Here is a 26,907-nt window from a genome sequence, read left to right as displayed (position 1 = left end):
CTCCGTCTAACGGGGGACTCCGCCAGACGTTCCCAGCAAACCCTCACAACACGTTTGGGCCTGCCAGGTCTGACCGGCTTCCTCCCCCACCATCGGAGCCAACTCACCACCAGGTAGTGGTCGGTGGAGAGCTCCGTCCCTCTCTTCACCCGAGTGTCCAAGACATGTAGCCGCAGGTCAGATGAAATGACAACAAAGTACGGCCACCGAGATGAGGGGGCATCACGTATGCCCACTCCAGCTCAGCGCCTCTCTCCAGGGGCAACTCCAGAGTGGAAGAATGTCCAACCCCTCTCAAGGAGACTGGTTCCAGAGCCATGCGTCGAGGTGAGTCTGACTATCTCTAGTTGGAACCTCTCAACCTCGCGCACTAACTCAGGCTCCTTCCCCACCAGAGAGGTGACATTCCACGTCCCAAGAGCCAGCTTCTGCAGCCGAGGAACGGTACGCCAAGGTCCCCGCACTCAACTGCCACCCATTGTACAATGCACCCGACCCTTTTGGCCCTTCCGACAGGTGGAGGGCCCATTGGAAGGGATAAATAAACTTGCCTTACTTAAAATACCTTTGTCCAACTTTTCTATTTATTTGGCTAGGATATAAAATGGTTAAATGCAGAATAAAATGCAAGCAAGGCAAGGGAAGACAAGTTTATTCTTGTCTTCCCTTGAATCACTTTGAATCATCTTGTTACTAAAAAGTGCTGTACATGAACAGAAAAACCTTACAAAGGAAAATAAAACCTAGGAAAATAAAACATTACATTAACAAAGGAATAAGATAATAAAATCCTTGACCAGACTTTTTTAGTTTCACTGTAACAAGTTTCATCACTAATATTCAAAGCTTAATTGTTTATATTCATATAATAATAATAACAAACATACAGAAAGAATAAAATCACAATACATTAAAATCACAAGAGAGGAAATGAGTGCCATGATTTAGGTTTTTGTTTGTTTGTTTTGGACTTTTACAAACTTTTTTTAGTCTCATCCCTTTCACCTCTCAGCCAACAGCCACCATCCTATCAGCTCTCTCCACTCCTCAGCCACCATTTATCATCCAATCAGCTCAGTCTCCTTCCAGCCAGGACTTTGCTTTTGATCAGCTCCACCTGCTGCCGCTAATTTCAGTCAACTTTGCTCACCTGTTCACCTGCCTACATATACCTTCATCTTTCATCCACTCTGTGCCAGAATGTCTCGTTTTGTCTAATATGCTCAGCCTCTACCAATCCATGTGTGCTCAGCCAGCTGGAATCTTCAGTTTCATTTGTGTTTTAAGCCTTCGCTGTCTAATGCTGCCAGTATCTGCGTGCTGGACAAGTCTGGCTGTTTCCTATGAGTACCAGCTGCTTGCTCTGCCCATTCTGGTGGTTCCTCGGTACACATCGCATGTTCTGGTCAGCCCCTGCTTTCATCATCTGGTTTGTCTGGTCACTGCCTACAACCCCTGCTCAGTGTGGTTCTGCTTGCCTGCCTCACCTGCCACTACTCTTCCTATCCAGTCTGTTTTTGCCTGCCTGTCTTGTTTACCATTATTCATCCCTGCAATAAACTTAAAAAAATAAATAAAACGTAACTGTGTTCGGCTGAATATCAGGTTCACCAGCATTACTCATTACAATGAGTTAAAGGAGTGTGTGTGTTTATAGCAGAGGTGGATCACAACACATTCATCAGGGGCTTAGCCCACAAAATATTTCATCATTACAAGGGTGATTTGGGACACAAATAACACCAATATATACCAATAGTATATTAATATGTAGTTGTTTCAATCCTAGATTTCTCTTCAGTACAGTTGCTAAACTTACCCAGAGTCATAGCTCTGTTGATCCATCCATTCCCTTAGCTGTTAGCAGTAATGACTTAATCGGATTCTTCATAAATAAAATTGATTCCATTAAAAATAAAATAATTGGCATCCTCCTAAACATGATTACCTCATCCTCAGTAAGTGAGGCAGCGTTGGAGTTAGCGGGTTTAACAGTTCAAACTTCTAAACAGTTTTAACTGTTTAGAAGCAGTAGAGCTTTCTGAGCTATCTATAATTTTATCTCCATCTACCTTCTACTTGTATGTTAGACCAAATCCCAACCAAGTTATTTAAGGAGGTATTCCCTTTGATCAGTGCCCCTATTTTAGACATTATTAATATATCCTTATTAAATGGATATGTACCACAGGCTTTTAAAGTAGCTGTTATTAAGCCTTTACTTAAGAAACCATCTCTTGATCAAAATGACTCAATAAATTACAGAACTATATCTAATCTTCTTTTCCTATCTAAGATTCTTGAGAAAGTAGTTGCTAATCAACTATATGAACATTTACAAAGTAATGACCTATTTGAAGAGTTTCATCCAAGCTTCAGAGCTCATCATAGCACTGAAACACAGAGTTGTGTCTTGTGTCTGTACTTGTCCTGTTAGATGTCAGTGTTGCATTTGATACAGTTGGGCTGCACAGTGGTGGAGTGGGTAGCACTGTGTCCTTGTAGCAAGAAGGTTCAGGGTTCAAATCCAACCCTGGGTCTTTCTGCATGGAGTTTGCATGTTCTCCCTGTGCATGCATGGCTTCTCTCTGGGTATTCCGGCTTCCTGCCACAGTCCAAAAACATGACTGTTAGGTTAATTGGTCTCTCTAAATTAAATTGTCCTGTGTGCGTGAATGGTTGTTTGTCCTGTTTGTCTCTGTGTTGCCCTGTGACCTGTCCAGGGTGAACCCCGCCTCTCGCCCGGTGAACGCTGGAGATAGGCACCAGCAACCCCCGCGACCCCATGAGGGATTAAGCGGGTCAGAAAATGGATGGATGGATGGATGATCACAACATTCTCCTAGAAAGACTTGAACGTACTGTAGGGATTAAGGGGAAAATAATTAGGCGGGTTTAAATCATATCTGTCTGACAGATTCCAGTTTGTTCATGTTAATAATAAATCTTCAAACTCTAGGGTCACTTGTGGAGTACCACAGGCTTCAGTCCTTGGGGCAGTTCTCTTTACAATATATTTGCTATATATATCACTATATTTTAGATCTGCATATATTTATGTTTCTTGTGTGGAATGTTTATATATATATATATATATATATATAGTTTTGTATATCTGGAGTGTGTAATGAAAGTAATTTAATTCTGGGATAATTAAAGTATTTCTGATTCGGATAGGCAAAATTATCAGACAGCATGGGATTAATTTCCACTGTTATGTTGATGACACTCAGTTATATTTATCCATAAATCCTTATGAATCCAATCCAAGACTCCTCAAAAAATAAATTTCTTAATAAATCACTTAATCTGGATAGCATTAAATCGGCCTCTGGTTATATAGTAAAAAAATATTTGTGTTATTTTTGACCAAGACATGTCATTTAAATCTCATATTAAACAGTTTCCTTTTTTCACCTCTGGAATATTACCAAAATTTGAAATATTCTGTCCAGGGATGATGCTGAAAAACTAGTCCATGCATTTGTTACTTAAAGGCTGTACTATTGTAATTCTTTACTTTTTTTTAACTTTTTTTTTTACATTTTGTTTTGTTTGATTTCAGAGCAACAAATTTATCCTTTTGATAAATCACGTGGATTGAAGAAATCAGAAGTTCAATAATATCAGCTGAAAAGCCAAATGAAATACAAATATTACAGACAAAAAGGCCTATTTCATTTAAATGCAACATGCCTCGGATGTATAGAAAAACTACTTCCGAATTACTCTTCTTGTTTCAGGGATGTAGCCACAGAGACACACTCAGCAGAAGGAAATAAGCACACCCAAATAAGCCTGTTATCTCCCAGTTCAACGCTGTCATTCTAGCGGCTAGCACACCCATTTAAATTATTTAAAATTTTTGGGTTTTTGTATTTTAAAAGGAACAATAAGGAAAATTTCATTCTTTTATATAGAAAGAACTAAAAATTTGTGATGTGAAGAACTAAAGGTTTTATTTCAGATAGACTATGTTATGACCTAACACCGCATCTCTCTGTGTTGTTCTCCAGTCTCTTGTTTTACATACCCGGGCCGGCTGCGCGTGCATGTACGTATGTACACGTAGGTGCATGTGAACAGCTGCCACTCAGGGCATGGCCACCCCCTGACCTAAAATACCACCGTCAGAGCAGTGCAGCATTGAAGCAACATGTCGGGTTTTAAATGTGATGTTAGTTCTGAATAATTTTAGAACCTGGTAAATTTAAATCAAAGAATTTATATTAAACCATGATTTTGTATAAATATACTGAATTGCATTGGCTCTTAATAATAATCCTTACACTTTTACAGGAGAAATAAGAAAATAAAAAATAACGTCTTTTAAGGTGTTATGCTATAATAATATGGGACGTTGAACCTTCAATGATGTAATTTTATATCAACCATAAAACATGATAGTCAACTAAAAAATGGAAAAGAGGGGTAATAAATATACAGAATTAAATCATGACTTAGTAATTCATTTAAATAGTTATATTTAAAAAGTGTTAGTTTCACTAAAGAATGAACATGCTTTCTTAAATTTAATTGTATAGAATGCAGCAGAAACAGCAAGCAAAGTAACCCTGAAAGAAAAGATAGTTAAAACAGGTGCAAGAAATGGAAAACACTACCTTCTTCCAGCTCCGACCAAAGCTCCCCTACGACATTTTCCACCAAAAAGGTGCGGCTCTGTCGATTGCGCCGTACATGCTCCTTAGCTGGTTGTTAACAGAGAGAAAATTTTGGAATGAGTGTCAGGATAGCATGAAGCTCTGCTGAGTGAGTCTGTTTAAATTGACTACAGTCTATAGGCAAGCAGCAAGCAGAGGTGAACATATTCATAAGTCTATGTATGACAGAAAGTAAAATGAAAAGTAATGGGCGTGCTTCGGTGGCGCAGTGGTTAGCACACACTGATTATTATTCTATTCAGTGTATATTAACATTTGCTTTACACAATGCTAAAATCCCTTTCCATTTAGCATTCATGTGTTGAATTTTCTAAAAGCAGTAATGCATAAGAAAAACATGCATTATAAATGCAGATTGTACACAGGTACTTTTAGTTTCCTTGAGTATGCCATAAGATATCTATACACAACCTGACTGATCTATTTTTTTCTCTGGCTGAACACTGTGCAGAATGATAGTGCAAACCTATCTTTTTTACCAATATTTAAATTGAAAAGCCATGAAATAAAACCATTTGAGGTCAAACAATTAAAAATGGCAAAAACATATTCTAGGCCTTTTTAAGTTCCTTGAAACATAATTTCATCAGCAGAACCACCTAACCGTATCAACTAATGCTGTATCAAAGTTTGTCCCCCTTTTAACTTCCTCAGTATCGCAGAAATACCCAGCAGAGCTCAGCGATGGTATTTCTTCCCTTTCACAAATTTATGCTTTGGTTGAATGTGTCACTTCCTCATTGCGTTTTGCATCAGACAACGTAGCTCCCTTGAAAAGGAATTTAAATATTCACAGGAAGCTGACTCCCTCGTTTAATTTAGAGCTGCGTTCTTTGAAGCACAATGTTAGGAAACTGGAGAGAAAATGACGCTCTACACACCTAGAGGAATGTTACCTAATCTGGAAAATCAGTCTACTGTTGTATAAAAAACCCTTCAGAGTTAGAGTTGCATATTTCTCATCATTAATAGAGAATAATAATAATAATCCTAAATTTCTCTTTAGTACAGTAGCCAGACTTACACAAAGTCAGACCTCTGTTGATCCATCCATTCCCTTAGCTCTCAGCAGTAATGACTTTATGGGATTCTTCATAAAGGAAGTTGATTCTATTAAAATAAAATCATCGGCATCCTCCCAAACATGATTACTTCATCCTCAATAAGTTAGACAGTGTTGGAGGAATCTTTAAAACATGCACAGTGTCTGAACTGTTTAGAAGCAGTAGAGCTTTCTGAGCTTTCTAAAATTTTAGCTTCATCTAAACCTTCTACCTGAATGTTAGACCCGATCCCAACCAAGTTGTTTAAGGAGATATTCCCTCTGATCAGTGGCACTATTTTAGACATGATTAATCTATCTTTGGTAAATTGATATGTACCACAGGCTTTTAAAGTAGCTGTTATTAAGCCTTTACTTAAGAAACCATCTCTTGATCAAGATGAGTTAGTAAATTACAGACCTATGTAATCTTCTTTTCTTATCTAAAATTCTTGAGAAAGTAGTTGCTAATCAACTTTGTGAACATTTACAAAGTAATGACCTACTTGAAGAGTTTCAGTCAGGCTTCAGAGCTCATCACACCACTGAAACAGCTCTGGTGAAGGTCACTAATGATATTCTCATGGCCTCATATAATGGACTTGTGTCTATACTTGTCCTGTTAGATCTCAGTGCTGCATTTGACACAGTTGATCACAATATTCTCTTACAAAGACTTGAGCATACTGTAGGGATTAATGGGAAAGAATTAGGCTGGTTTAAATCTTATCTGTCGGACAGATTCCAGTTTGTTCATGTTAATAATAAATCTTCCTCAAACTCTAGGGTCACCTGTGGAGTACCACCAGGTTCAGTCCTTGGACCAATTCTCTTTACTATATATATGCTTCCGATCGGCAAATTATCAGACAGCATGGGATTAATTTCCACTGTTATGCTGATGACACTCCATAACTGATGAATCCAATCAGTTATTTCGACTGCAGTCATGTCTTGATGACATCAAAAGCTGGATGACTTTAAATTTCCTGCATCTAAATTCTGACAAGACAGAAGTTGTAATCTTCGGACCACAGTCTTCAAAAAATAAACTTCTTAATCAATCACTTAATCTGGATGGCATAAATTGGCCTCTGGTAATAAAGTAAAAGATCTTGGTGTTATTTTTGACCAAGACTTGTCATTTAAATCCCATATTAAACAGGTTTCCAGAGTTTCCTTTTTTCACCTCAGGAATATCGCCAAAATTAGAAACATTCTGTACAGGAGCGATGCTGAAAAACTAGTCCATGCATTTGTTACTTCAAGGCTGGACTATTGTAATTCTTTACTATCAGGAAGTCCACAAAATGCAGTTCAAAGTCTTGAGCTGATCCGAAATGCTGCAGCAAGAGTTCTGATGAAAATCAACAAGAGGGATCATATTTCTCCAATTTTAGCTTCCCTTCATTGGCTTCCTGTTAAATCAAGAATATAATTTAAAATTCTTCTTCTAACGTAGAAAGCCCTTAATAATCAAGCTCCATCATCTATCAGAGCTCTGATTACCCCGTTCCTAACAAAGCACTTCGCTCTCAGACTGCAGGCCTGCTGGTGGTTCCTAGAGTCTCTAAAACTAGAATGGGAGGCAGATCCTTTAGTTATAAGGCTCCTCTCCTGTGGAACCAACTCCCAGTTTTGGTCCATGAAGCGGACACCCTGTCTACTTTTAAGACTAATCTTAAAACTTTCCTTTTTGACAAAGCTTATAGTTAGAGTTTCCCTGAGCTATCTTCTCTAACCCCCAGTCGGTCGAGGCAGATGACCGTTTATACTGAGCCTGGTTCTGCTGGAGGTTTTCCTTCCCGTTAATGGGGAGTTTTTCTTTCCGCTGTTGCTTCATGCTTGCTCAGTATGAGGGATTGATGCAAAGCCATGGACAATGCAGACTACTCTCTCTGTGGCTCTATGCTTCTCCAGCAGTGAATGCTGCTTGTCGGGACTTTGATGCAATCAACTGGGTTCCCTTATATAGGACATTTTTGACCAATCTGTATAATCTCAACAAATCTGTATAATATGATTGAATTTGACTTTGTAAAATGCCTTGAGATGATATGTTTCATGAATTGGCGCTATATAAATAAAATCTTATTGAATTTAATTTAATTAAGGACAGAGGATCATTGTTTTCAAACAGATCGGAGTTTACACGTGATCACTTAGGATTCAACAGTCCCAGAAGTCCAGAACCAACTTCTAAAAGGTACAGCAATCTAGGAGAGTGGGTTTCGAGTCCCACTGTTATATGAAGAAAAAAAACATATTTTTTCATCTTCATACTGTAGAAAAGCTACCCTCTGAAAAATGATTGTGCTTTTTGTTTAGGTTTAAAGTCCGTGCAACCATCATAAATAGTCCTAAAAGCCCACAGCCAGATCAGATATTGGGTTAAGAGGGCTCCCTAGCATTCTCATAAAGAAAGCTTAAAAGCAGCCTTTCCGATAAAGACCGTATAGATAAACAAAGTTAAAGGAAACTGGCCAAACAAAAATAAGAATATAAAAAAAAAAAGGAAAAAAAGAAAGCAGAGGCGGAACTAAAAGAGGCTCAGTGCTGCGTGGGGGACGCGTTTTAAGGAAGGACTGCTCATATGTCCGTGATGAACAGGTGTTTAATGTACACTGTAAATCAACGTAAAAATATTAAAAAGGAATAAAGGTCCAAGTGTCTGCAAGATAAAGAGATGGATCCTTATGGAGCTGAATAATCACAACAGTGGGGGTTGTTAAAACCGACACCAACCCTCCCTTCTGAAGTAAGTGATGCACTTAAGATATTTAAAAAACTATATATTTCGACATTGGTTCTGAGTCGAAATGTTTAAAAATTGAAAGACCACAGATCTGTGGAAAAAAAGGCTTGTGTATGTTTGTGTGAATGTCTCGTTTGCATGTGACTAAATCTCTGTTCCTCTGTGTGAAGTAATTCAGTTTAAATCATAACTACCATGGTTTCAAAAAATTGTATTTGTGTTGAGAGGACTGCAGCTCCGAACGCAAATGCATTTGCAAGATCGCAAACATGCATGAAGGATTTAGCTAAAAGTTTGAAGGAAGGAAAAAGAGAGATTTCAATAACATAGAGTTTGGCATTTCACATTAAATGTTTGGCACAAATTAAATTGATACACAGAGAGATTAATATGGCTGAACTGAGGATAAGCTGTACATAAAGGCTCATTTGGTTTACTGTAATACAAAATTAAGCTCCTGAGGGGTTGGAGCTATATTCAGGGTATTTCACAACAAAATTGCACAGAGCTTATGTTTAACAATGGATTCATGAGAGTTAGCTGTAGGAATACCAGATTAGAGGCTTTTATATTATGATTATAGAGTTTTAGTAGAAAAGCAAACAGCAACAAAGCAGAGATCCTATCACTTGTTTTAGGCTGAGGTAATATAAAAAAATTACTGTGATTATGACAATGCTTGTAACAAAAAATATTCATCACAAACCATTTGAAAGAAGGCTTTAAATATACTTTGAGAAGCAATATATGAGAAAATATATTAGAGGAATATGAGAAATTAAGTGTGAGGCTCATGGTCTTTGACTTTACTAAATGTATAAAAACGCAGGTAGAAGGTATGCATTGGCTTTGATCAAAAATGTATGAAATTGAATATGAATTGCTTTTCTAAGGGAGATTTTTTGCAGAATTTTAATACCGCTATAGGAGGAATTTTGAGGAGCTTCATGATATAAAAAGGCCACGTTTAACACGTCATCTGTTGCATAATCATTGATGTTATCTAGTTACGTTAAGCTGAGGTGAATCTCAGAGGGACAGTTTAACCTGAAAAGAGACAAAAAGATATGATAAAACAAATTTGACCTTAAGGTAAATGTTTAGAAGTGATTATTCAGCTGGTGTGCTCTGGCCTTGTCAGGGACTGGAGCAGAAAAAGAAAATCAGATGATGTCCACAGGAGGGGGGAAAGGAAACACTTAATAAATATTGAAGGACACAAAGTGTCTGCGATCAGATCCATTAAATATAACCTGTGCATATAATAAGTACACACAAACTGTAAATACACTAAAAGGCTGACTGCTTAGAAGTTCCCTTTCTGTAGTTAGGATTTGTATTCAAGAATCAAAGAAGTAGATTGAAATGACAATCAGGTTTTTGTGTTTTATTTATAGAGTTGTGGTCTGTTAAGCATGGCGATGTTCTAGGGTGGAGTTTCCAGCTTTAGCAAAATGATGGAAGTGTCATGATTTGAGTTTTTGTTATGGTTTGAGTGTGTTTTTATGTTATCAGTCAGGGTTCTGTAAGCTTTTAGTTTAGTTTGGTTTACCTGACAGGCCACTTAACTGTCTTAGGTTGTTTTGGGCTATAGTGTGGGCTCTGGGGTTATTTGGTATTTTGATTTTGTGTATGTGATCAGTTTTATTTGCTATCTGCCATGTTTTCTGTTATTGTTTTTGTTTCTAGCTTGCTTCTGTTTTCTGTTGGGAACTCGGCACCGATGGCTGGTTTGATTGTTCTCTTTACACACCTGGGGTCCGTTCTTCATACGTTGCTTAAAACATCCAAGATCAAATGAGACATCCAAGATGATTTCATCCGGCTAATCATGATCCGGCTAATTGGGTTCTTCGAACACACATGTTGTTTATGATTATTTTGGCTGGATTCAGTTATCTGAGATAACTGCGCGTTCATGCATTTGTTTAAAAGGGGAAATGTATTGATAGTGGAAACAATGATCAGCAGTGCTGCTATTGGCTGTTCAGCATGGCCAAAGAACGCCCACAGTTTTTCTCCCAAGCAAAACACAAGTTTTTAATGGAAGGTTATGCCGAATTTCAGTCATTAATTAAAACGACAGGTAACACCTCAAAATCTGCTAAAGCCAGGAGAGAGGGCTGGCAAAAAATAGACAAATTACATGCGTAAATACTGTCCATGGTAGATGTTTCTATCACGTTCTACAGTATGAATTTTTGCATTTTAATAATTTCATATTTATTTTGTTCTTTTATGTCAGAGCCTCCACAGAAGCCACTAGAACATGGGGAAAAAAGTGAAGTACAAGAATATTCTAAAAAATGGTAGCCTTTAAGTATTAAACTGTATTTTAAAAAGCAACTTCTTCCTCTTTTTTTAAAAGCCACTGTTGTATGATGTGTTTGTCTGTTTATAACAGCCACCAATAAGAAGGCTGGGGAAAAAAACTGGTTATTTTTACTTTTGTTGCATGAGGTATGTTTCACCTTTTTTTTTTTTTTTTTTTTTTTTTTTTTTTTACAAAATGACACAGGGTGCCATCCGTTCCCTATATAAACGGCTTCTTCAACAAAAAAGTTGGATTTTAACCTGAAAAAAAAAACAAATTAAGGAGAGAAATTGAACTCCACAACGTGAAAAAGAGAAACATTGCACTAGAGATCAGGGTTGCTTCAAAAAGACCTTCAGAGTAAGTTCTAAAACACTATTTGACAGTAGTATTGCTGACTTTACATAACTATCTCTTATTGCAGACAAAATATGACTGAAATTGTGGTGTTCCACAATTCTGTTCCGTCCTCTGCCACTAGGTGGTCCAAGTGCACTGGCTGGACAGACTTCCCTATCTCCTCCGCTTATACAGCTGCGATCTAATCCTGTTTACATGAAATAAGCCTGCTCGCGAGCAGGCTTAATTTAGCGCACCTGTTGCTATGACAGCAAGTCCGGGATGAGTTTCGAAGAACCAAATGATCCAAGATCATGCCAAATTGTCAACAATGAAATCCTGCTAACTGAGTTAGCGACGCACGAAGAACAGACCCCTGCTCTGCTCCACCCCTCCTGCAATTATCTTTTACTGGCTTCACCTGGTCTCAGCTCTATATAATCCCTGTTCAGTCAGTCATCAGTGCCAGTTTGCCTGTTCTTGTTTGTTGGTGAGTCTGAGCCAGTGTCTATAGTTGCCTGTCGATCCTTTCCTTATTTGTTACAGCGTTCTGAGCCATTTTTGATTCCTGTTTACCTGACCTGACCTGCCTCTGTTCCTGTCTAGTAGTGCTTGTCTGTTCCTAGTCCTCCTGCTTAGTTTATTTGTTACCAACCTCGGACCTGTTCTTGGACGCTGCTTTTGGATTCTGCTTTGGACACTCTTGCTTTTCTGTTGTTTTTTTTTGTTTGTTTTGTTTTTTCAGTTTTTTGACCCTGGACTGATTTTTGGATTAAGATTCTTGTTTTCCCCCTTTTTTTGTGATCTGACTGCCTCAGTTGTGTTGGTTCCTGTCCCACTATCAGTTCCAAAATAAATACCTTTTATCGGCACTCTATTTGTCTGGCTGAATACTGGGTCTATAATCTGAATCGTTACAGGAAGCTTCAGATCTGAAGGATTAAAAGCCTAGAAACAGTGTTCTAATGTGCTGAAATATGGGGGGACAACTATTATCATTGCACAAATCACTAGAAGCTTAGAAACTTAAAGAGAAAATCATTGCTTGTACTGATGAATAATTGGGTAGACAAACTGTAAATCAGTTCACTTTAAAGTTTTATATTAGACCAGAGGACGGCAACCCATGGCTCTGGAGCCCTCTGATGCGGCTTAGCTTTTGAAAATAATTGATTGTTTAATTCAAATGTATTTTATTTTAGTTCATTTTCAAAATGTAATTCTATGAAGATTATGGCAATCTTGTAATATTAAATATTTAATATTTTAATATTTAAAACAGTAGTTTCCAAACAGTTTTAGCCACGCACCCCCTTTAGCGTCCCAACCGGGTTGACACAAAAAAATAAATAAATAAAAAATCTGTTGCAGTTACAACAACACAACCATCATAACAAAGGTTATGGAAATAAAATTAGAACATAATTTGAATCAAATTGCAATAAAGGTACACACAACATCCACAACAGAATCCTGAGAATTTTCAGGTGTATCGGTGGCTCAGCAGGGAGCCAGAGAAAAAGAGAGAGACGCATAACAGCAGAAATTCTCCATTCATTAAACACAGTTTTGTGCATCCTGGGTTTCTGGAGTGATTATGTGAAGGATTTGAGCTTCTTTCTTTGACAGGAGCTCCAAAACTGCCAGCAGTTGATGCCATTCAGTCATGTTAATGGGCTGGACCAAATTTGTGTTGTACTTCTTATCTGCTAAGGACACAATCTTTGATGATCAGGTGTAACACGTCCACTTTTTGCTCTCAAAGTTCCACGCAATTTAGCGGTCTTATTTGGAATCTTTGAAAATCAGACATTTGACTAAAACATCAACCAGGTTGTTTTTTTTGTCCCATATGTGTTATTGACAGTAAATTTCCCTGTTTTTTTTTTTTTTTTTTGCTTTCTCCTATACACCAGATTTTGCTTACCAAGGACTTATCTCTTCCATGTCACTTGAAATGAAAAATTGGTGCCCTGGTGGTGTAACTTGTAACAATTCCTCATAGCACACTGCAAGCATGAACAACCGGCTTTATTCTACTGTAACTTTTTTTGCAAGTCTTCATTGTTTTTGCAAGTTAGCTATGCTTCTCAATTACTGTACTCTTCTTAAAATTTCATGACTTTCTGACCGCATGGTTTCAAGAAAAGTGTGAGCTTTTCATACTAAACACTTTCTGAAGCAGGTGTCTTGTACGTAGATAGCCAAATTCTACTCGCCATGTGAACAAAGGTTAATGGCTTAAGAGCAAAGACATGCCAGCAGTAAATGTCAAAGGACAATTTCCTACTGAAGGAAGTGGAGAGATGAAAAGAGACAAACACAGCTTTCCAATCATCTTTTGCAGTAGAGAGGGCACGGAGAAGGCACATCATGTTCAAACAACAATGTCTTTAAAAGTCAAAATAAAAATGGCAAACCTTTCATCATAAAGGGAAGAACAAAGAATAAGTAAAAGCAAAAATTATGTACCAGGACAACAATAAATTTCACCATAAAATGTAACACTAATTTCCTAATCAGGTCAGATTTGTCAAACAGAATACAATGCTGAAAAAATCTTTACAATTTTTTAGATCACCAAACCAAATTTAATATCAGACAACTATATCCTGGGTAAATACAAAAAAACTTTTTAAGTTATTTCATTTAATAAATAAATGGGTAATGCAAAAGTACCTAGTATTTTGTGAAAAATTGATTGCCCCATAAACAAACAGCTGCCATTGAGCATTTGACATAACTAGAAATTAGTCTTTTAAATCGTTGCTGAGGTAGTTTGACAAAGTATTCTTCGCATAATTAGTTTTACATGTTGTCCATGTGGGGAAGTGGGTGACTGTCCACCACTACAGCTTAATTTGGCTCACGGAAATCAACGTACATTCTCAACTTTCCAGACAACCATGGGCATGCATCAATCATTTAAATCACATTCATGTCCAACAGCCTTTTCCAGTTCAGCAGAACTCTGTCCGCTCTCTGTCTTGTCTGGCAGCTTTTATTGAACTAAGTGGATGCCCTCTCTGACTTTTATTCTGTGAATGAACCCTTTAGCCAGACCCAGCTTTACTCCAGTAACTAGTCCAGCTTTGATATCTGTACAATCTGCAACTGGAGCTGCACTTGAGGTTAGGGCTGGATGATAATTCAATAACAATATATATTGATCGATTGACATGTGGCGCAATAGAAAAAAAGGGGTAGATAAACGTTCGATATAGAAACACCGTTTTCCTTTCTTTTGATTGTTGCCTATCATGTAGGTTGATGCTACAGTCACTACTTCCTCTCAACCAATCGGAATTGTGGACCCAGGCACTCCATCAAAAAGCGCCACCCTCTCAAACCACATCATAGAGCAAGTGAAGATGTCGCAGCAAGGATATGCATATGAAATTGTCCCAAAAAGGGTTTGGCAATATTTCGGCTATGACAAGTCAGACAAAAAGCAAAAAATTTGTAAAATTTGCAGGGAATCGGTAAAAACAAAATCTGGTAACCACCTAAGCCACTCACACCCGCAGGAGCACAAGCTGTGTCGGCCCCAGCGCGGCTTCACGTTGTCGAAGGAATCTTCTGGAACTTCTGCCAAAACAAAGCAGGCAAAGCACGCTAAACTGTGCTTCCTTCTTTGGGATTAAATATGACAAAGCATCCAAGCGGCATAAGGACATCACTCATGCAGTAACATGTTTCATAGCGGTGGATATGCTGGCGTTGTCTGCAGATGAAAAACCTGGCTTCAAACAGCTACTTGCCACTCTTTATTATTAGCTCCCTAATTTGTACAATGAGTGCAAGGAATCAGTGCAAAATGACCTGCAATCTGTGTCTTACTACGGCACATCGTCAGACCTCTGGTCAAGTCGCACATCCGAGCCCTACCTCAGCCTCTCAATTCACTACACAGACAGAGAATGGAACCTGAGTAGTAAATGTCTAGAAACAGCTTACGTTCCGGACGACCAAACAGCAGGGATGATTGCAAAAGGCTTGTGAGAATTATTGGAGTCATGGGGTCTAAATGAAGACAAACACTTGTGCATCACAACTGATAGCGGTGCTAACACTGTGAAAGCCACAGCACTCAATCATTGGACTCGGCTCCAGTGTTTTGGGCACCGTCTACACTTAGTGTAGACGGTGCCATTGGTGAGTAGCTTGTTACTGAATTGAATTAGTATCAGCTTTATTGACCAGGGTTTGGCACACAAACCAAATGTCTGAATAATTATGATATAATACCACATTATAAAAGTGGAGTGAGGTGGGGGTCTTCTTCTGAAGTCGATCACCATCTCCTTGATCTTACTGGTGTTTAAACACAGGTGGTTCTTCTCACACCAGTCCACAAAGGTCATGATGACCGACCGGTACTCCAGCCCGTACCCCTCTGACACACAGCCCACAATGGCCGTGTCGTCTGAGAACTTCTGATGGTGGCAGCTGTCCGTGTTGCAGTCTGCCACTTCTGACTGACAGCCATGCAGCCGCACGTGCTGAGGGCAGTCAGTGAGGTAAATGATGGTCCAGGCAGCAAGATCTTTGTCCTCCAGCGTCCTCCAGCATCCCCCTCAGCAGCAACGGTCTGATTGGTGTTGAAAGCGCTGGAGAAGTGAAAGAACAAAAAAACTCTCACAGCGCTCCCTGTGGTATCCAGGTGGGTGAGCGCCCGCTGCAGCAGGTAGATGATGGCGTCCTCTACTCCGATGTTGGGCCGGTAGGCAAACTTCAGTGGGTCCAGGGTGGGGCTCACCACGGTGCGTAGGTGTGCAAGAATGAGGTGCTCCATGGTCTTCATCAGGTGGGAGGTCAGGGTGACTGGTCTAAAGTGGGCCGGTTCCTTGGCGTGTGGTGTTTTGGAAACCAGTACCACACAGGAGGTCTTCCACAGGGTGGAAACCACCCCCAGGCTGAGGTTTTAGATGTAGCTGAGGACCTCACAGAGCTCGTCAGAGCTTGTCTGCACAGGTCCTCAGCAGCCTTGGGGGGGATGCCGTCCGGTCCTGAGGCTCTGTTTCAGCCTCATCAGCAGGCCTCTCACCTGTATTGAAGTGACCGTGAGGGGAGAGTAAGACTCTGAAGAGAGGGGGGTGGAGGGGAGATAGAGTTGGGTGGCGTCTCTTTGGGTAGGACAGAAAGCACTGTAGCCATCGTGTAGGCACAATGTCTCTCAGTAGCCTCATCTGACCAAACTTTCACTGACCTCTTCTGTGCTAGCTTCCTTCTCACCATTGGTATACAGGGGAGCAGGTAGACAAACTTGTGATCCGAGCGTCCAACTGGGGGGAGGGGAGTGGAGGTGTAGGCGTCTTTAACATTAGCATAGAAAAGGCCCAGAGTTTTATTGTCCCTTGTTGTACATTTGACGTATTGGGTGAGCGTGGGGAGGGCAGAATGAAGGTAGGCTTGATTCAAATCTCCGGTGATGAACAGGAGAGCACGGGGATGCGGTGTCTGCAGCCTGGTCACCACGCCGTGGATTTGACCAAGGGGGGATGTAAACACAGAGCACGATCACGTGTCCAAACTCTTGTGGAAGATAGTATGGCCTCATGCTCACCGCCAGTAGCTCTTGGATCAACGACGGTGAGTCCTCTGCCTTCTCAGAGCTGCTGCCTCTGAACTGTACTTTTATAAACACACCAAGAACCACTTGTCGAGACAGAGGTATAGTGGTTGTTCTAAGGAACTGTGTGTATCACAAAGTGATATCGGAGTGGTCTTTCTCATCTTTTGAACTAAGCTGTTTTGAACTGCGACAAACTGCCTCAGTACTATGTGCTGTTGTTTACAGACCGCCGAAATACAACAACGACTTTATTGATGATTTTTGTTGTTTTTATGTTTGCCACGCTATGACAAGTTTTTAATTGTTGGTGATTTTAATATTCACGTCTGCTGCCCGTCAAAACCTATGGCCAGAGAGTTTTTAGATCTGATTGAGGCTTTTGATTTGTCACTTGCAGTACACATGTCCATGGTCACACTTTGGTCATCGTTTTAACTTATGGCTTTCCTGTTAAAAATGTTAATGTTATTGTTGAGGATGCAGTGTTCTCTGATGACGCCCCAGTAATTTTTGATCTTAGTTTGGCTGTTGACAAGAAAATGCCGGTAGTGCATCATGGTCGGCTTATAAAATCTGACACCGCCACTTCTTTTTCTCACAGTTTTTCAGCTACTGCACAGAATCTGTTCATTTCTGATGCATTTGGCACAGAGCATTTGATGAACTCTTTTATTTCAGCATGGTCCAGGGTTTTGGACATTGTTGCTACATGTAAAGTCATGCGTCCCAAGCCAAAGCATCATCCATGGCTTAATGACAATACGCGCGCAGCTCGTCGCAACTGTCGGAAGGCGGAGCGAAAGTGGCAGAAAAAACGTCTATAGGTCTCGAACCAGATTCCTAAAGAAAGCTGGAAAAAGTATCAGAGGGTGGTTAGAGTTGAATGAAACAAGTATTTTTCTTATCTAATCTTAAATATTCTCAGCAAGCCTCACATTCTTTTTAAAACGATTGACTCTGTTTTTAATCCTATTCCGTCCACTTCACTGGAAATGACAGGCGAAACTTGTAGTAAATTCCTTCAATTTTTTATCAAAAAGGTTGATACTATCAGGGCGGATATACCAGCTTTTACTATGAGTCCCTCTGTGGTAAATTCCTGCTCATTTGTCTTTACGCAGTTTCAGCCTGTCTCTCCAGAAATTGTTTTAAAGCTAAAACCTTCCTCCTGTTCCACTGATCCGGTCCCTCCTCGCTTTTTTATGGAAGTTTGGGACACCATTAGCCCCATTGTTGGCAAGATAATTAACAGTAGTCTGTCTTCTTTTTTTTTTTTTTTTTACCAAACATGGTATAGCGCACCATTTCCATGCTGATGATTTTCAACTTTATTTGCCAATTGCTAAAAACAGCCACTGGAACTGTGCCCTCTTTCTGTATAAAAGTGACTGTTAAACCACTGATAAAAAACTTAGTTTGGATGCCATAAATCTTGCAAATTATCAACCAATTTCCAAATTACCGCTTGTCTCAAAGATTTTGGAGAAATGTGTCTTGGCACAAGTGCAACAGTTCTTTTGGACCGACTGAGGGACTGGGTGGATGTCAGGGGGACTGCTCTGCAATGGTTTAGGTCCTACCTGTCAGAGAGGTCTTTCTCTGTCAGGCTGGGGGACTGCACGTCATCGTCTGCCCCCCTTTATCGTGAAGTCCCTCAGGGTTCTATCCTGGGACCTTTATTGTTTGCACTATACCTCATTCCTCTCAAAGAGATTTTTACCAAGCATGGTATAGCGCACCATTTCTATGCTGATGATTGTCAACATTATTTGCCAATTGCTAAAAACAGCCACTGCCCCCTGACACCCCTTCTTGACTGTCTGGGTGACGTCAAGGCTTGGCTGTCAAAAAACTTTCTAAAGCTTAATGAGAGCAAGACAGAGTTGATGGTGTTTGGAAGTGCCATCTCTGACTTGGGACCTTTCAAGCATTTTGTGCGTTCCAAAGTAACCAGACTTGGTGTCACCATAGATAGCGTTTTTAAACTGAACGAACAAATAAATAGCGTTTTAAAATCATGTTTTTATCATCTCCATCTTTTATCTAAGGTAAAACCATTTTTATCTTTTAAGCTCTTTGAGCAGGTTTTATACTCTTTTATTTCTAGCCGTCTGGAGTACTGCAATGCACTTTATTCAGGCATTAGCCAACGAGCTCTCTCCCATCTGCAGTTAGTCTAAAATCCAGCGGCTCGTCTTTTAACGGGGACCAGAAAACATCAACATATTACACAGATTCTTGCTTCTTTACACTGGCTCCCTGTTCATTTTAGAATTGATTTTAAGATTTTATTGTTTGTGTTTAGAGTCCTGAATGGGATGCCTCCTCAATACATCACTGACCTCCTCCAGATTTATTCTCCGGCACGTGCTCGGAGGTCTGAGGGCCATCTTCAGTTAATAGTGCCAAAGACGAGGCTTAAAACCAGAGGGGGCATAGCCTTTTCTGTAGTTGGCCCCAGACTTTGGAATGCTTTGCCCCTCCATGTACAGACTCCCTCTACGGTAGAGTGTTTTAAGTCTCGTCTTAAAACACACTTTTACTTATTGGCTTTTAACACAGCATAGTTGTGTGGTCCTCTGTGTCCTTTTAGTTTATTTTATTTAGTTAGATTATATTTATTTTATTTTTTGTTATGTACAGCACATTGGAAACTTTTTCTTTTGTTAAATGTGCTATATAAATAAAGTGGATTGGATTGGATTTTACATAACTTTTAAAATCTTTATTTCAGGTGCAGCATCCAAAGGCAAGCGAGTGGAAAGGGCTGTTGCTGTGTGCAAAAACATTGTTGCAGCTATTCCTGGAAAAAGAAGAGATCTGGCTGAGGCTCAAATGGAGTTTGGGTTCCCACTCAAACTATGCAACGAGTCGGCAACCAGATGGGGCTCTCGACAAAAAATTATTGCAAGAGTGCTGGAGCAACAGAAGCCCATCTTCTGTCTGCAGGTCCTGGCTGCAGACAAACAGACTCTGCACCTGGTAACACAGTGGCAGGACATAGAGGTCTGGGAGTCTATGAATGAAGCCCTAGCTCCTCTGGTGGACTTTACAGACAGCCTCTCTGGAGAGTCTTATGTCACTTTGTCATATGTGAAGCCTGTGTTCCATCTGCTCTGCTCTCAACACCTGCATGTGAGTGAAGAAGACACACCACTCACAAAACAGATGAAGACCAAAATCATGGCATACCTTGATGAAAAATATTCAGATCCTGACACAGAAAACATGCGTATACCAAGGTTGAAGCCATTAAAACAAGAGCAGTGGCTGAAATCATGGATGTCGGTCAGTTCCATACAGGGGCTACAGAAGTACCAGGTGGGTTGATGAAGATGAGAGTTGCTTTCTTTTAAACTAATGGAGGTTTTTTATGTAGTTATTAAAATCTTTTACTTTAAAAAAGTATATACTATAATCTGTGTCTAAGTGGCATATAGCAAAATACATATCTACTACTAAAAATCCAATGTGTGGCATGATTTTGTTTCAATATATAAAACCTTTTGTCTTTAGAACTTATTTGTGCTACCCTCTGTCTCTCACACTCCTCCCGCCCCCTCTCTGTTCCAGGTGCAGTTCCAACAGGTACAGAAGATGCCACTGGAGAACATACACCGCCTGGAAAAAAGCAGCGGAAATCGTTGGGGAGCTTCAAGAAACAGCGCCCTGCTTCAAGAAACAGCGCCCTCACATCTCACTGAAAAAGAAAAGGTAGAAAGCGAGCTGGAGAGATGTTTCAAATCACCAGATGCAGACTCTGAATGTAACCAGTTGCTATGGTGGAAGGAAAATGAGCATCAATTTCCAAGGCTAAGCCTACTTGTTAAAAAGTACTTATGTATCCCAGCCACCAGCTCCCCTTCTGAACGGATTTTCAGTTCTGGAGGGAATGTTGTGACATGCACCAGGACTACCTTAAAACCACATAAAGTGAACCAACTTGTATTCCTTGCTAGTGAGCTCTACTCTTTGTTTTTATTTTATTTGTATCAGCATTTAAAAATGCCGAGGGCCCAGCAACTTCAAACCAAAAACTCGGGCTAAAGTAGGAAACTAAGTTGAACCATAATGAAGGAAATAGGTAACTCTTTGTCAATTGTGCTACAGCTAGCAGCACCTTTAGACGAATGGGGGAGAGGAGAAAAATACCCCATAGTAATGCTAGGCTAAAGGGTGAGTTAATTTTTGCTTACAGTTTGTATTGTTCTTGTTGAGTGGAGTTTGTTTACATGGTAGCCTAGTCCAACCATGTTTTAATTACCACAAGCTGGTAGTGTACTATTCCCACCTAAATAGGCTATTCTATTTATTTATTTACTATGCTTATTTTGGTCACTTTTCTGGTCATTTTAGTTTATTCTAGTAGTAGAGTTATCTTTCTTTAAAGACAATTCAGTTATGGTTAAAAATGTTAGTTAAATAAAGATTTAATTGGAATTCATGGTTTGTGTGTTCTTTATTAAAAGTAAGTGATTTAGCAATATCATAAAATGCCAGAGCTCCACTTAAAATCTGGTTTTAAATCTTTTTGCTAATTATCAATATCGCTCAATTTGCAATTTTTTTAATCAATATGCTTTTTTTTCTATATCGTCCTACTTGAGGTAACTGCTGGAGAGGTGGCTGTGTTTGAGAGCACCATGTTATTTTCAATACAGAGTTTCAATTCTCCAAATTGGTCCAGTCCTAGCAAAGCTGTGTCCATTTTCACAACATATACTTTAGTGTAGACAACCAGGGGTTGGTTGTCTACACTAACCAACCATCTTGAACCAAGATGGCAGGGCGATGCCATCTTGGTTCAAGATGGCTTTGCACTAAAAAAAACCTTGGCTTTGCAGGCCTGAACCAAGCGACGTTCAGGCCTGCAACGGGGTATTTTCCTGGGTTTAATTTATATTGAAAGCCGGCATAGCTTAGGATATTTACTAATGATTTTGACATTGCATTTGAATTGAGTGTTTGTTTGTTCATGCCATTGAAAGTGACTGATGGACACTGAGGGTTTGAATTCGGAACTTTGAAGTGTCATGGTTTTCAGATGACGAGTCCACATGCAGATACGATTGGGAAGCAAGGCACAGTTTTAAGATGTTTATTTAGGAAACAGGCAGGTATAACGGACGGGACTACAGGCAACTTCAACAGGGTCAGAACGTCACGGCTGGAGAGACTGCAAAGAGAAGGAGAGTAAGTGACTCTGAAAGGTGAACCAGGAGAACTACTAGAAGCTGCGCTGCTTACCATAAAGCTGGGCGGACCTAACCGGGGAGAAGTAGCGCCGAGGGAACTCTGTGATCCTACTCTGTTGGTGTCAGGCGGCTAGTGGCAGAGGGCGGCAGATGTTACTGGTGAGGGATCCAGAGCGAGCCTCCTCGGCAGTGGGTGACAGATGGATTGACCAGAGTGCGAGAAGAGCCAGCAGAATCCGGGAGGGGGAATCTCAGGCCCCACTGGGTAACATCCAGGGAGTATGAGGGGAGCGCCAGAGCAAAATCTGAGCAGGAGGGTTCTGTAGCTCTGTCTGTTCGGACAAGACGGGCTTGATCTGGGAGACATGGAAAGTGGGGTGTACTCGGGAGTGAGGAGGCAAACGTAGACGGACGGTGGTCGGGTTGATAACTGTGATTATCTCATAGGGCCCAGTGAACCGGGGAGCAAGCTTCTTAGCGGACGGGTTGGATAAGACGTCTCTGGAAGATAACCAAACTTTCTGACCAGGGTGATATTGAGGAGCTGGTCTGCGGTGCTGGTCGGCGAACCTCTTGCTCCGCTCTGCGGTGCGAGTGAGTGCAGTGATGGTGGTTCTCCAGATGTCCTGACAGCGAGCAACGTAATCGTTGACGGAGGTGAAGGGAATCCTGAGTTCATCCGTGGGTAGGAGTGGAGGTTGATATCCTAAAGCTACTTCAAAGGGTGAACGTCCAGTAGCTGAAGTGATGTGAGAGTTGAGGGCATATTCTACCCAGGGCAAAAACTTATTCCAGTCCGAAGGTGAAGATGACGTGAGGCAGCGGAGGGTGGTTTCTAGTTGTTGGTTCATTCGTTCAGTTTGGCCATTGGTCTGAGGATGGTATCCGGAGGTGAGTGTGTAACGGGCACCCAGAGCAGAGCAAAAGTGCCGCCAGACCTGGGAGATGAACTGAGGACCCCGGTCAGAGAGGATATCAACTGGGATGCCGTGGAGTTTGAAAACATGCTTTATGAGGAGCTGGGCCGTCTGGAGGGCGTTGGGTAATTTATGGATGGGGATGAGATGACATGACTTAGAGAACCGGTCCACAACTGTCAAAATAGTTGACATACCCTGGGATAACGGAAGGCCTGTAACGAAATCAATAGCGATGTGGGACCATGGACGTTTGGGGATGGGGAGAGGATTTAACAAACCGGAAGGTGGCTGAGTAGAGGACTTATTCTGGGCGCAGACGGGACAGGCTAGAACATACTCTCTCACATCCTTGGTCCATGAGGGCCACCAGAAGTGCCGGGACACTTGAGACTGGGTTCTATAAATGCCCGGATGGGCGGAAAACTTAGCATCATGACACCAGCGTAGAACCTCCGGGCGAACAGACTGGGTAACATACAGGTACAGGTCCAGCCGGTACAGGTCCGGCTGGACCTGTACCTGGGTCCGGGTCTAATAGTTGGGCCTGGTTGATCCTGTCCTCCAGGTCCCAATGCAGGGCTCCAACAGTACATGTGGGGGGAAGAATGTGTTCCGGCTCCTTCTCTTGTTCAGAAGGGGCAAATTGACGAGACAGTGCATCAGGTTTGACATTTCTTGAGCCAGGTCTGTAGGTGATGGTGATGCAGATTATGATGGGCTGCTCGGATCCCTCTAGCCAGTGCCGCCACTCTTCTAAAGCTAGTTTTATAGCTAGTAGCTCACGATCGCCCACATCGTAGTTCTGCTCAGCAGGGGACAAATGACGGGAGAAGAACGCACACGGATGTAACTTGTTGTCATTCTCTGACTGTTGGGACAAAACCTCACCCACACCGGTATTAGAAGCATCTATCTCTAGGACAAACTGTTTGGCTGGGTCGGGGTGAACGAGTATGGGTGCCTGGGAGAAACGGGACTTGAGTCTGTTGAAGGCCTCCTCTGCCTCAGGACTCCAGATGTATGGGACCTTGGTGGAGGTAAGAGCATGTAATGGGGAGGCTATCTGGCTATAATTCCTGACAAAGCGCCTATAAAAGTTTGCAAAACCCAAAAACCGTTGGAGCTGTTTACGCAACTCAGGGACAGGCCACGCCTTTATCTTCTCCGGGTCTGACTTTACTTGTCCGCCTTCTAAAACTAAACCAAGAAAAGAAACAGAGGTCTGGTGAAAATCACACTTCTCAGCCTTAACAAATAAACAATTCTCTAAGAGTCGTTGGAGAACAAGACGGACATGTTGCTTGTGTTGTTCTAAGTCACGAGAGTAGATAAGGATGTCGTCCAGATAGACGAAAACAAAAACGTTCAAAAAATCCCGAAGGACATCATTAACCAGTGCCTGAAATACTGCCGGGGCATTGCACAAACCAAAAGGCATGACTAGGTACTCGAAGTGGCCTAGTGGGGTCTTAAAAGCCGTCTTCCACTCGTCCCCCTGTCTCACCCGAACCAGATGATAAGCGTTGTGCAGATCGAGTTTAGTAAAGACTGTGGCATTCTGGACTGGTTCAAGAGCTGAAGATAACAGCGGAAGTGGGTATTTGTTTTTAACAGTTATCTGGTTGAGCCCTCGATAGTCGATACAGGGTCGAAGGGACCCGTCTTTCTTGCCGACAAAAAAGAAACCAGCGCCTAATGGGGAGGATGAAGGGCGGATCAACCCTGTAGCAAGAGACTCCCCTATATATTTCTCGAGCGCTTGACGTTCTGACCTCGAAATATTGTAAAGCCGACTGCCAGGTAGTGGAGCCCCAGGCAACAAATCAATGGCGCAATCATAAGGCCGATGAGGAGGAAGGGAACAAGCCTGAGTCTTACTAAATACCATTCGTAAGTCGTGGTAATCCTCCGGGACGCGAGAGAGGTCAACAACATCCTTTGATTCAGACAAGGCGGTCGGAGGGACAGAAACGGGGCGAGCGGACTGTAAACACCTGGAATGACAGGCAGGGGACCATGACTCCAGTCGGGACTCGGCCCAATTGAGCTGTGGATTGCGGAGGGTTAACCAAGTTAAACCTAGAACCACGGGTGAACGCTTCACTGGAAAAACAAAAAATGAGAGTTGTTCCCGGTGGTTACCAGAGGCTATTACCACTAGGGGTCGAGTCCGATGGGTGATCAAGGTTAACTGCTGTCCATCTAAAGACGAAACCTGTAGAGGTTCTGGTAAAGACTCGACGGGCACACGGAGCTGATCAACTATGGCTTGGTCGATAAGATTAAAATCAGAACCCGAATCTACTAGAGCCGAAACGTCAAAGCTGTCCTGGTCAAAAATTAAAGTAACTGGCAAACAAAAACGAGAGCGAGACGGCGCCTTAATGGCTACCTGGGGAATTGTCTTGTTACTGTCCGCCGTTCTCCCCATTACGAACGGCGGACTCGGTCTTTTGGCCGAACCGGACAGTCTCTTAAAAAATGGCCCTCGCCACCACAATACAGGCACAAGTTGCCCGAGTAGCGCTGTTTACGCTCTTCATTAGTTAAGTGAACCTGCCCCAACTGCATAGGTTCTGGGGGTGGAGTAACTACTGGCCGGGGTACCCTATTGGTAAAGGTTGATACAGGGGGAGACCGCAGGATACGGTCTGGTCGAGCCCGGTTCCGACTGCGTAACCGGGAATCCAACCGAATGGCTAACGCCACAAAATCCTCAAACTCCTCAGGTTCCTCAACTCGGGCTAACTCATCCTTTAAAGCCTCATCTAGAGCCTGAAAAAATACTGCCTTTAACGGCTTAGGTTGCCAACCTGCTGCACCGGCAAACGTGCGAAACTCCACAGAGAAGTCAGATATGCGTCGGCCGCGCTGTTTCAAAGAAAGGAGATTACGAGACTGTTGAGCCGAATCTAACTCAGCTTAAAAAACCGTCTTGAACTCAATAACGAATTCCTGAAAGGAACACCCGATTGACTGGCAATCAGGGAAACGAGCCTAAGCCCATCTGAGAGCTCTACCCGTTAACAGTCGTAAAACATATGATATTTTAACTTGATCTGAGGCAAATTCCTGAGGGGAATGGTTAAACACGAGTTTGCACTGAAATAAGAACCTGCCGCAATCCCCGCTGTCACCGGAGAATTTCTCTGGACAAGGTGACGCGCTCTCAGGAGGTGGAGTCTGAACATGACTCTCAATTCTCTGAGCGGCGGGAGGCGGGGTGTTAGGGTCTTGAGTGACAGGCGGAGTCATCGCGGAAGTGACTGCGTCCGTCAACTGGCTAAACTGAGCGGCTAATCTCTGAAGCTGTTCTTGTGTCGAATTAACAACTAACCCAAGCGACTGCATCTGTTCCTGCTGTGCGGCTAGCTGCCGCCCGAACGAATCCGCTGGACTTTGGTGGCCAGAGCCTTCTTCTGTCATGGTTTTCAGATGACGAGTCCACATGCAGATACGATCGGGAAGCAAGGCACAGTTTTAAGATGTTTATTTAGGAAACAGGCAGGTATAACGGACGGGACTACAGGCAACTTCAACAGGGTCAGAACGTCACGGCTGGAGAGACTGCAAAGAGAAGGAGAGTAAGTGACTCTGAAAGGTGAACCAGGAGAACTACTAGAAGCTGCGCTGCTTACCATAAAGCTGGGCGGACCTAACCGGGGAGAAGTAGCGCCGAGGGAACTCTGTGATCCTACTCTGTTGGTGTCAGGCGGCTAGTGGCAGAGGGCGGCAGATGTTACTGGTGAGGGATCCAGAGCGAGCCTCCTCGGCAGTGGGTGACAGATGGATTGACCAGAGTGCGAGAAGAGCCAGCAGAATCCGGGAGGGGGAATCTCAGGCCCCACTGGGTAACGTCCAGGGAGTTTGAGGGGAGCGCCAGAGCAAAATCTGAGCAGGAGGATTCTGTAGCTCTGTCTCTTCGGACAAGACGTCAAGACGGGTGAGTGCATCCAAGCACCAAAAACACGACTGGTTAAGGCTCTGGCGTCTTCCATCTGTCAGCGCTCCCGCTTAAGAAGCCAGAGGAAGCCGCCTGCAACGAGCTGCAGGTGTGGGCCACGCCCCCTCAGCCAACTAGACAC

The 26,907-nt window shown here is 41.9% G+C and overlaps 2 protein-coding genes across 6 annotated transcripts in view; one reads left to right on the top strand and one right to left on the bottom strand.

Moving 5' to 3' along the window:
- Positions 1–26,907, bottom strand: part of hspa12a (heat shock protein 12A) — a 183,724-nt gene that overhangs the window by 47,229 nt on the left and 109,588 nt on the right. For 3 of the 5 annotated variants that reach the window (XM_036130634.1, XM_036130632.1, XM_036130633.1), the window contains one exon: positions 4,623–4,709. The exons of the other annotated variants lie outside the window; for them this stretch is intronic. In XM_036130634.1, coding sequence (XP_035986527.1) covers positions 4,623–4,709 — 87 coding nt within the window. The remainder of the gene's footprint in view (positions 1–4,622; positions 4,710–26,907) is intronic. 5 annotated transcript variants of the gene reach the window in all.
- On the top strand, positions 19,400–21,160 carry LOC118560022 (zinc finger BED domain-containing protein 1-like). Its single transcript, XM_036130637.1, has 2 exons — positions 19,400–20,028; positions 20,281–21,160. The coding sequence occupies exons 1-2, from the start codon at positions 19,543–19,545 to the stop codon at positions 20,752–20,754; spliced, it is 960 nt and encodes a 319-aa protein (XP_035986530.1). The 5' UTR covers positions 19,400–19,542; the 3' UTR covers positions 20,755–21,160.

The sequence above is a fragment of the Fundulus heteroclitus genome, unplaced genomic scaffold (genome assembly GCF_011125445.2).
Source record: "Fundulus heteroclitus isolate FHET01 unplaced genomic scaffold, MU-UCD_Fhet_4.1 scaffold_37, whole genome shotgun sequence".
In the NCBI taxonomy this organism is placed as follows: Eukaryota; Metazoa; Chordata; class Actinopteri; order Cyprinodontiformes; family Fundulidae; genus Fundulus; species Fundulus heteroclitus.
This window is presented reverse-complemented; position numbering and strand designations above follow the sequence as displayed.

What these genes read in the sequence shown, in the direction of transcription:
- LOC118560022 (XM_036130637.1), top strand. Translation starts at nt 19,543, where the DNA reads ATGGAGTTTGGGTTCCCACTCAAACTATGCAACGAGTCGGCAACCAGA. An exon ending in AGGGGCTACAGAAGTACCAG is followed by an intron (nt 20,029 to 20,280) that starts GTGGGTTGATGA and finishes TCTCTGTTCCAG; the next exon opens with GTGCAGTTCCAACAGGTACA.